The 10,197-nt window shown below is 52.6% G+C and overlaps 1 protein-coding gene across 1 annotated transcript in view; it reads left to right on the top strand.

Moving 5' to 3' along the window:
• PDK2 (pyruvate dehydrogenase kinase 2) overlaps positions 1–10,112 on the top strand; it is a 17,491-nt gene extending 7,379 nt beyond the window's left edge. Inside the window, exons 3-11 of the mRNA XM_007941921.2 lie at positions 4,609–4,680; positions 5,169–5,353; positions 6,019–6,108; positions 6,262–6,339; positions 7,951–8,027; positions 8,115–8,213; positions 8,428–8,535; positions 9,268–9,381; positions 9,972–10,112. Of these exons, the coding sequence (XP_007940112.1) occupies positions 4,609–4,680; positions 5,169–5,353; positions 6,019–6,108; positions 6,262–6,339; positions 7,951–8,027; positions 8,115–8,213; positions 8,428–8,535; positions 9,268–9,381; positions 9,972–10,112 (964 nt within the window). The remainder of the gene's footprint in view (positions 1–4,608; positions 4,681–5,168; positions 5,354–6,018; positions 6,109–6,261; positions 6,340–7,950; positions 8,028–8,114; positions 8,214–8,427; positions 8,536–9,267; positions 9,382–9,971) is intronic.
• The last annotated feature ends 85 nt before the right edge of the window (positions 10,113–10,197 follow it).

The raw sequence follows: 10,197 nt of genomic DNA, 5'->3' as shown, positions 1-10,197 counted from the left end.
AGCACAGTGGCTCTACCCCCTGGGGCCTGCTCCGTGGCAGGCACAGAGCTAGGGCTGTAGGTCCATGGTCTCGCTGACTCCCTCAGCCACTCTGTTCATAATCATAGTAGAACCAAAGTAGGAACAAGTACTTACTGAGCGTGGACACTGCATCATCCTCTCCAGTTTTCACTACAGTCCCACGAAGTGGTTACTGCCACAGACCCCATATTTTAGAAGAGCACCGTGAGGCACCCGTGGCCTGTGGAGGGCAGCCCCAGCAGTGAAACCCAGATCTGCCTGTCTCAGGGCCTACACCCTGTCCACCACCCTCCCCAGTCACATCTGTCACCTCTCTCCTCCAGTGGATTGAGTAACCTTCCTCCTATGGCTGTCAGCTTGCTCACACCCCTTCCCCACAGTGGCTGCCAGGACACACACACACACACCATTCACAGGCACACATACACTCCCCCACACACTCAGCCAGGCTCCTGCTCCCACACATGCCTGCACACAGCCTCCCTCCCACCACCCACATACTGGTTACAATACCCATAAACTTCTCCACCTCGCCCCCATCTCACCTGTCCTGCCTCCCAAATCCAGGGTTCTTTGTCAGACAGGAGAGCTGGGGGGACAGGGGAGCCCCAGAAGGCAGGGTCTGGGTGGGCTTCCACATGCCCTTGGGCTAGGGGAGAGGAAGCTCGAGATCTTCTTACCAAGGGTACATTGGGTGGCCTTGTTTACTGCTGAGCTCAGCTGGTGCAGGGACCCCAGGCCTCTCTGGAGCTTTGTGTAGGCCCCACTACGTGCTCAGCCTGGCCAAGGCAAATGAACCTGGAAGGGCTGACTCCCCACTGCACTGAGCTTCCAGGCCTCCCAGAGCTAAGGGGCAGGCAGCCTGGGAGTCAGCATTGCGTTATTCCCAGTGATCTGGTCCAAGGGCAAGAAAGCTGGTTGCCAGTTTCTTGGAGGCTACAGGGTGGCATCAGGGTCAAAAGTCCTCTGGGAAAATCCCTCTCATCCTGTCCTCTCTCCTTCCCAAGAGTACTGTCAGGACCACTCCCCTGTGGGGGAGTCAGGGCTGGGATTCCAAACCATGCTTCACAGACGGGACAGGCCTGGGGCTGGCCGCTCTCCCAGTACCTTTGTTGCCAGGTGACCTTTGCTTACTTCAATGCCTTGTGACCAGGCCTCATTACTGCCCTCTAGAGTTCATTGGGCAGCCATGCAGGGGAGCATTGGGCAGCACTGGGGGCACTGCCTTACCCCTGGATGCTGGGACTCTGACCTTGCCTCCCCCAACCCCACAGGCCTCTGACCAATCACAGTCAGCCTCCTAGGCCCAACCTCCCCTCTTTCCACCCCCAGCTCTTAGGAAGGGGTTCCAGGACCCTCACTTTGCAGTCTATCTCCACTTCCTCTCTTTGCCTGTCCCCGAGCCTTGCACACTTGTAGGTTCTCTCCCCCAATCTTCTCTCCCTCCAAGAAACATATCTGCATGGAGCTCCATCCCAGACATTGTTAGGGGGCAAAGGATTTGGAGTCACACAAGCCTGGGATAGGGAATCCCAGCCCTGCATGTCAACTTTCCCATCTGTAAAATGGGCCAAGAAGTAGCACCCACTTTACAGGGTTATTGTGGAGGTTAAAGTACAGGGAGCAGGTAACCACAGAGCAGAGCCCTGGCCCATACGCAGCAACTGACCAATCAATACTGGCATCCATCACCAGTGACGTCAGCAGCACCATCACTGTTCGGACCATTGTGGACATTGAGATTTGGTGTGTACACTTGAAGTCAGACAGACCTGCATTTGGATCCCAAACCTGCTGCTTGCTGTGTGGCCCTGGGCATATCACCTGACCTCTCTGAACTAGTTTCCTTGTCTGGAAAAGGGGTAAATATTATATGCTCACAAGGCCGTTGGAAGATGAGAGACTCTGTAGGACTCTGAGCACAGGCAGGCACTGATGTTTACTTGGTAAATGTTGGCTGTTATTATTCTCCAGAGAGATTGAGGTGTGGTCCAAGAAGTGCTATGCTGACCGTCCTGCCGGTGGGGTGCCTTTCTGGCTTAGAGGCTTGCCTCTGTAGAGAAAGCTGATCTCTTCTGCTGCCTAGGCCTCCCTGCACCCCTATCAGTGACTGATGCCTTGTCTCCTGTGTGTCAGGCACTGTGCTGGACCCTGAGTGGGGAGAGCAGGAGGAGCACTAGGACTTGAGGCAGACCCCGTTCCTGTCATCAGTGAGTCATGCACTGCTCCCCAGGGCATGGCAGATTAAAGCAGGATGTGATTCAGAGCCAACTCCCAGTACAAACAGTGGAGAGCCTACTGCCTGGGGACTCAGAAGAGGTACTCAGCTGTCAGCAATGTAGGAGCCACCATTTAGAACAGATCAAGCACTTAGCACTCACTGTGTGATAGGCACTGTGCTAACCATCACGTTTCATTCTCACCAAACAGCAGTACAAAACAAAAAGGGGATGCTGCTGCAACTGCTTAGGTGGAACTCAGCTCCTCATGAGATCAGTTCTCTTAGTTCTAAGGCTTAGGGTCATCGCTTCGTGGGACTGTCCAGCCAGTTGACCTAACACTGTTGATAAAGTTTCTGTTCTCCCCCCTAGTTCAGTGAGTAGTGTCTGGAGTCTTAAAATCGTATAATTGGCCCTCTAAGGTACAACAATTGGTCTTTATGTTGTGCCTGGAGCAGCAGAGAAAGAAGGAGACCCAGGAATTGGAGAAGGAACTGGACTGCAGGTCTACTTGCCTCCATGAACTACTACTGCCTCCTTTGCCAGGAGACCAGAAGAACTGGATGGTGCTGGCTACCATTAGTGAACATTTTGGATCCAATAGATGAGTCCTGAGCAAAAGGGAGAAACGTGTGAAACAAAATTTAAAATTTCTTATAAAATGCAGGTTTACTGGAACCATTCTGGAGGGATCCCTAAATCTGTTGCCCTGAGAAATTTTTTGGACCTTGAACTGAAAGTATCCCCTGATGAAGTCATCTTCAAAATCAACAGTTTAGCTAAATTAGTAAGGAATGTTCATCTTGCGCATTGAGCTCTTTTAAAGAATTACCTACAGAACAAACTGACGACAATAACTCTAAAGCATTGATGAACTGTTTAAGGGCAATGGTGATGGAACAGAGGAGCTCTGGTGGTGTAGTGATTAAGGCATTTGGCTGCTAACCAGAAGGTTGTTGGTTCAAACCCACCAGCTGCTCCACAGAAGAAAGATGAGGCAGTCTGCTTCCATAAAGATTTACAGCCTTGGAAACCCATTGGGGGTCACTATGAGTCAGAATTGACTGGATGGCAGTGAGTTTGGTTTTTTGGGTTGGTGATGAACCACTTTGGGGAGAGAGAGTGACACTGGTAAGAGAGTTAAGAATGTAACCAATGTCACAGGGTTGTGTGTGTAGAAATTGTTGAATGGGCATATGATCTGTTGTGTATATTTTCACCAAAAAAAAAAACCAAATATTTTTTTAAAAATGCCCTCATTTTCCTGAGGTGGAAACTCAGGCCCAGAGAGGTTCCATGACTTCTCCAGGGCCACACAGCTAGAAGTGGACAAGCCAGGAGGGACTTGAGCCAGCTCCAAGGCTAGTTCTTCCACCCTCTACTGTCACAGCACCCTGTAAGTGGCAAGAGCACTAGAGATTTCTGAGTCTTAATTAAATCACTTACCAGCTATGGGACTATTTTTGGTTTCATGTGAAGGGACTGTAAAATGGGGCTATTATTCCTACCCTCTTACCTACAAAAAAAAAACAAAAATAAAACTCATTGCCATTGAGTTAATTCCAACTCACAGTGACCCCCATTGGGTTTCTGTGGAGGTAAATCTTTACGGAAATAGATTGCCCCGTCTTCCTTCCACAGAGCAGCTGGTGGGATTGAACCGCCAACCTTCTGGTTAGCAGTCAAATGCCTTAGGCATTTCTTACCCGCTCGGGAGCTCTGGTGACGTAGTACCTAAGGCATTTGACTGCTGACCAGAAGGCTGGCAGTTCAAATCCACCAGACACTCTTTGGAAGGAAGACCGGGCAATCTACTTCCGTAGAGATACTGCCTCAGAAACCCAAGGTGGGGCGGGGGGGCTGCTATGAGTCAAATCAACTTGGTGGCAGTGACTTAGGGGCTGGAAAACCAGTTGCCATAGAGTGATTCTGACTCATGCCGACCCCTCGTGTGTCAGAGAACGTGCTCCATAGGGTCTTCGATGGCTGATTTTTTGGAACTAGGTTGGCAGGCCTTTCTTCTGAGGTGCTTCTGGGTGGATTCAAGCCACCAACCTTCTGGCTAGCAGCTGCACACATTAACCATTTGTAGTACCCTAGGACTCCACTATCATTCTCGGATTCAAAAGCACTGTAAGGGGGGGCAACGAATTAGAGGGTTTCTTACATAATTTACTGTGTTGTCAGGGAGACTTGTGTACAGATGAAATGGGCAGAGAAAAACTGTGACACATCTTGTCAGCCGGTACAGCTGTGTGGTGCTCACAGAGAGGTCAGGACAAGAGTGAGGTGCAGCCAGTGGGGTGAGAAGGGGAACCTGGCCCAGCGCAGAGCTGAGGTGAATGTCCCCTGTTGTCCACACCCACAGGTATGTCCAGAGTCTCCTGGACATCATGGCGTTCCTGGACAAGGACCCTGAGGACCACCATACCCTGAACCAGTGAGTGGGGGTGGGGCAGGAGGGCAGGTGCAAGCAAAGGGCATCTGGGGTCACAGCCCCTCCAGAAGGGATTTGAGGGAAAATATGCCAACAGGAAAAAAGACATGACCTGTGTTCTGAGGGAGATCCATTCTGAGGGGGGAGACAGAGTCTGCTTTAGGGAGCCCCCAGACTTATGGAGAAACACAGAGATTCCATTCTTTGGGAGGCCTTGTCTGAGGGGAAGACAGCCCCTGCCCTCAGCGTGCCCTGAGCCTGATAGGAAAGATACAGGCCTGGCCCTTGGGAAGCCCCATTGGGAGAAACTGAGAGCTCCAGGCTTTTGAGTGAGGAGCTTGTCAGGCAGGCAAGTGGGAGAGGCAGGGTGGGATTGTGGGAAGAGTGGGGAGGGCATCGTGTGTCAGCGGGGGCTGGGCTGGTAGAATGGGTGAAGGCGCTGTGGAGAGGAGATGAGGACTGGAGTGTCTGAGGGGCGTCCTCCCCTGCAGGTTCACAGATGCCCTGGTCACCATCCGGAACCGTCACAATGACGTGGTGCCCACCATGGCACAGGGTGTGCTTGAGTATAAGGATACTTACGGTGATGACCCTGTCTCCAACCAGAACATCCAGTACTTCCTGGACCGCTTCTACCTCAGCCGCATCTCCATCCGTATGCTCATCAACCAGCACAGTGAGTGCAGGCGGCGGGGCGGGCGGCAGGGCTGCCGGGGCGGGCGGTTGCCTGAGCTGGGCTGCAGGGGCCACCCAGGGGCCTGGGGCTGTTCAGAAGCGGAAAGAAGAGGCATTGGCTCCAACGTGAAAACCGGAAACCGCAACTTCAACGTTAATCGATACTTCAGTGCTTACAGGATGTAAAATTATGTCACCTGTTTAGTAAGTGTGAAATTCAGTATTCACAGAAATGCTCATCACAGTCCCCGGCAGTTGGTTGTTTACAGTTGCTTATCCCAGGATTTACTATGATTGTGGAAATGTGGCAGTCGATTGCAAATCAAATGTGTTCGTTGTGCTCACATAATTACAGAAGTGAGACAGTAAAAACTATTTTTAAATGCTGTAGCAAAAAAGAATTCAGTGTGGGATATAGGTGCGTTTCCATGTGAGACATGATAGAGGGAGAGGCTTCTGGAAGGAAGAAAGCGTCAGGCCTTGGAAGGGCTAAAAACGGCCTGAGGAGGGCGGAGAAGGCCCAGAGCCTGGGAAGTGGAAGGGCGGTGGTGGGGCCTCTGAGGCTCAGGGCCCACAAAGGCAGAAGCTGGAGAGCCCTGCAGGGGGAGGGAAAGCTGGTGACTGCCCGGAGGCCCTGCCAGCCGCATCCTTTCTTCCTGTCCCCAGCCCTGATCTTTGACGGCAGCACCAACCCAGCCCACCCCAAACACATTGGCAGCATCGACCCCAACTGCAACGTCTCTGATGTGGTGAAAGGTGGGTCATCCCCACCGTGCCTGGCCCACTGGGAGCCCAGCAGGTGCAGAGGGTGGGGCTCCAGTCCCTGTGGGGTTAATGTTGGTGACGCCAAAAGAACTGCATAAGGATGGGCCGTGCTCCATGCCCTGAATGGTCCCTCTCTTCTATCAGATGCCTATGACATGGCTAAGCTCCTGTGTGACAAGTATTACATGGCCTCACCTGACCTGGAGATCCAAGAGATCAATGGTGAGGACGTGTGTATGTGTGTGTGTGTGTGTGTGTGTGTGTGTGTGTGTCTGCAGGGCTGGGGCTGGGGACAGGGAATCAGGAACATGGACTGTTTTCTTCTGGAAGGAAGGGGAGAAGCAGAGCTTCCACAGTAGTATATTATTATTACTTATCATTTGATGATTATTAAACAGGAAACACGACAGGCAAGGTCTCTGTTCTCATGGAACTCACATTCTTGGCACTGGAGGATGGGATCGTGAACCAATGAACAAACATAAACAAGATAACATCAGATCATAATCAGTGACAGGAACAAAGTAAACTGGGGTGACAGGAGAGAGTGATGGGGCAGGGCAATATAGTAGATGGGATATCAGTTTGGCTGCTTTCCCAGAACCCATATAATAGTGGCTTAATTAAGAGAGATGTTTACCTCTCTCTAGCCCCTGGGTGGAAGCTGGCTACCCACAGCCACATCTGAGCCTAGGACGTGGAAGTCAGGGCCTAGAGGTTAGACACATCACTTGCATAAGTCACCTAGCTATGTCTGGCTGCAAGGGAAGCTAGAAGTTTAGAAAATGGCTCGGCAGCCATGTGCTCAATTAAAATTTGGGAGGGAGGGGTTCTTGTACCAAGAGAAGAAGGACTGATTAGATGTTGAGAGGATGGCTGCAGGGGTCTGTGTTGGATAGAGCAGCCAGGGAAGGCCTTGTGGAGGAGGTAACACCAGAGGACCAGTGTGGTGAGGCTAGAAGGTTGAGGGGTAAGGAGTTGGAGAGAGAGACTGGGGTTGTGGATGGGAGTGAGGGCTTTGAGTGCAGTGGGAAGCCATTGGAGGGTTTGAAACAAGGTGACAACAGGGCTTGACATTCTCAAGATAGTTATAGGTTAGAGGAAGAGGAAGGGACCCAAGAAGACCAATTAGTAGTTTACTGCAGGGATCTAAGCAAGGGGAGGTAGAAGCATTGGAGATGGAGAGAAGGGGGTAGATTAGATCACCGTCTTGAAAGTAGAAGTGGCAAGACTTGCTGATGAGAAGGGAGGTGCCTGGCTGTATGTGAGAGAGAGAAGTAGGAACCTGGAAGTTACTTCCACCATCTCCCTTACCCACCTGCTCCTCTGCCACTCCCATGCCTGTGTGCCTGAGATGGTTCATGCTTCTGTACCTAGAAGTCACCCTGCACACATCCTAATCTTCCCATAAGGCCCAGTTCTAATCCAGTTTCTCCAGAAAGCCTTCCTGGACCTCCCAGCCTAGGTAGTTAGGCATTCTCCTTGTTCCAAGTGTACCTCTCTGCAGGTATAAGACATTGGAGGGCAGAGATGGATCAGTGTACTTCTGTGTCCCCAGGGCCTGGCACACAGTTCTGGGTATATACTTAATGGATGGGTGAGCAGATGGATGGACAGACATAGTGTGATGGATGGATATGGGATGGATGGATAGATGGTCGAATGGATGCTGAATGAATGGATAGATGTGTGGATGAATGCTGAATGAATAGATGACCAGATGGACGGACAGTGGATGGGTGGTTGAGTGCTGGATGCTAGATACTGGGTGAATAAGTGTTGAATGGTGACCACTTGATAATTTCCTGTTCTTTGGTCTTGATTTTCCTGCAGCATCCAACTCCAAACAGCCAATTCACATGGTCTATGTCCCGTCCCACCTCTACCACATGCTTTTTGAGCTCTTCAAGGTAAGGAGACTGGGACATGGTCCCTCAGGGGCTGGGGGGGGAGGACTAGGCTTCTCTCAATCATCTCTTACCTCATTCCCTCCACAGAATGCCATGCGGGCAACAGTGGAAAGCCATGAATCCAGCCTCGTTCTCCCCCCTATCAAGGTCATGTTGGCCTTGGGAGAGGAAGATCTGTCCATTAAAGTATGGCCCTTGACCCTGGGACCAGGGAGCAGGGCGGGTAGGGGCTTCCTACCTGGGGCCAAGATGTAGACTTTCATCTAACCCTCTCTCATATGATGGGCTCAGGGCAGATCCTGATGGGGATGATGACCATGATGGGGTTGGAGGTGCCAGGGGTAGAGCTGTATGGAAAATTCGACTCTGGAGAGGCCCTGACATGCCGCATCTCCTCCAGATGAGTGACCGAGGTGGGGGTGTCCCCTTGAGGAAGATTGAGCGACTCTTCAGCTACATGTACTCCACAGCACCTACCCCTCAGCCCGGCACTGGGGGGACCCCGTTGGTGAGATGGCATCACTCCAGCCCCCCTCTGGCCTCCCAGGAAGATGGTTGTCTGTCTTTTCATGTCTTCTTGTCCGATTGTCACCCTGCCCCATCTCTTGCTTCATTACCTCCCATGGCCTCTTCCTTTTTGTGTGGCTGCATGTGAGGGCACTTGTCTCTCCCCGAATCTCTGGGCCTGTCCATTCCTGAGTCTCTCATCTCTCTCCAGCCTGCACTCAGCCAAGTGCCTGTCGGGTGTCTGTCTGTCACTGTCCCCTAGTTCACCCTCTGCCCTCTGCCTTTCTCCCGCTGCATTCCTACCTTTCTCTGGACATTGTTCAGCTCACCGACGCCTCCCTCTCAATTCCCAGGGGAGGGTTTATCATCTCTTTGTACAGATTGAGATTCAGAGGGGTCCTGTGACCTGTCCAGACTCACACCCAGGACTTCTGGCTACCAAAGCAAGCTCCTCTCCCTGCCCCACATACTGTTCCCCCCGACACACACACCTCTCTCTGTGTCCACCAGCTGATTTTCTTCAGCCCACACACACCTGTATAATGCCTCAAAGTTGTCTCTTTCTCACATCCCCTCTGTGCCCCAGCTCCAGGAATCCTGCCCTGCATGACCCCAGTTCGCACCCTTCACCCCACATCCATGCCTCCATCACTCCCCATACCAATCCATCCAGCCACCAGGAAGCCAAGTACCAGCCACCTCTTCACCCCACTTTCCTCCTGCCCCCTCGCAGGCTGGCTTTGGTTACGGCCTCCCCATTTCCCGCCTCTACGCCAAGTACTTCCAGGGGGACCTGCAGCTCTTCTCCATGGAGGGCTTTGGGACCGACGCTGTCATCTATCTCAAGGTAAGGCCCTGTCTGTGGAGCGGCTGAGGTGAGGGGTTTGTCCCAGCCGTTAGGTTTTACATCCCTCCCTCCAGGCCCTTCCTGGTCCCAGACTCTGGGAATCTGAGTAGAACTACAGTTCCTCAAGCTGTGTCACTCCCCTGGGCACACCCAGCTTGGCAGGCAATTTCAGGGAGTCCAGAGCCCAAGATTAAGACCCTGTGCTGGGGACCCTTGACATGTTAGACTCGGAGGGAAGGGGAGCCACAGAGGTCTTGCCCTTTAGCTCCTCATGCTTGCATGGGGAGACTGAGGTTCAGAGTTGATGACCTTGCTCAAGGTCCCAGAGGATGCCAATCCCTTCCCCTTTCAGTGGGCAGCTTTCTTGAATGGACAGGGGCAGGACACAGAGGGACAGACCTTTTCCTGGGAGTCTCAGGGCCTGAGGGGCCTTGTCTTGCCGTTGTCTGGTGTGTAGGCTGAGCTGATTCAGACGTGGGGTGGGAGATGTTGGCCATGGTCAGTGGCCACCACAGCCCACCTTGGAGAAAGGGTGGTAGGAGTGGGCAAGGCACTGGGAAATGGGGGAGGCTGACCCCAGCGCTCTCCAGGCCCTGTCCACGGACTCGGTGGAACGCCTGCCTGTCTACAACAAGTCAGCCTGGCGCCACTATCAGACCATCCAGGAGGCTGGCGACTGGTGTGTGCCTAGCACGGAGCCCAAGAACACGTCCACCTACCGTGTCAGCTAGGGGACCCCCACTCATCTGCCCCTGAGAGGATGGATTGCTGTCTCTGGGGCTGGCCACCATGGGGACCCTTCCTGTCCCCCAGGGT

Source organism: Orycteropus afer, unplaced genomic scaffold, assembly GCF_000298275.1.
Source record: "Orycteropus afer afer isolate SDZICR_OR568_19922 unplaced genomic scaffold, OryAfe1.0 scaffold00085, whole genome shotgun sequence".
Lineage (NCBI taxonomy): Eukaryota > Metazoa > Chordata > Mammalia > Tubulidentata > Orycteropodidae > Orycteropus > Orycteropus afer.
Note: the sequence above shows the minus strand (reverse complement) of the source record. Positions and strands in the feature narration are given on the sequence as shown.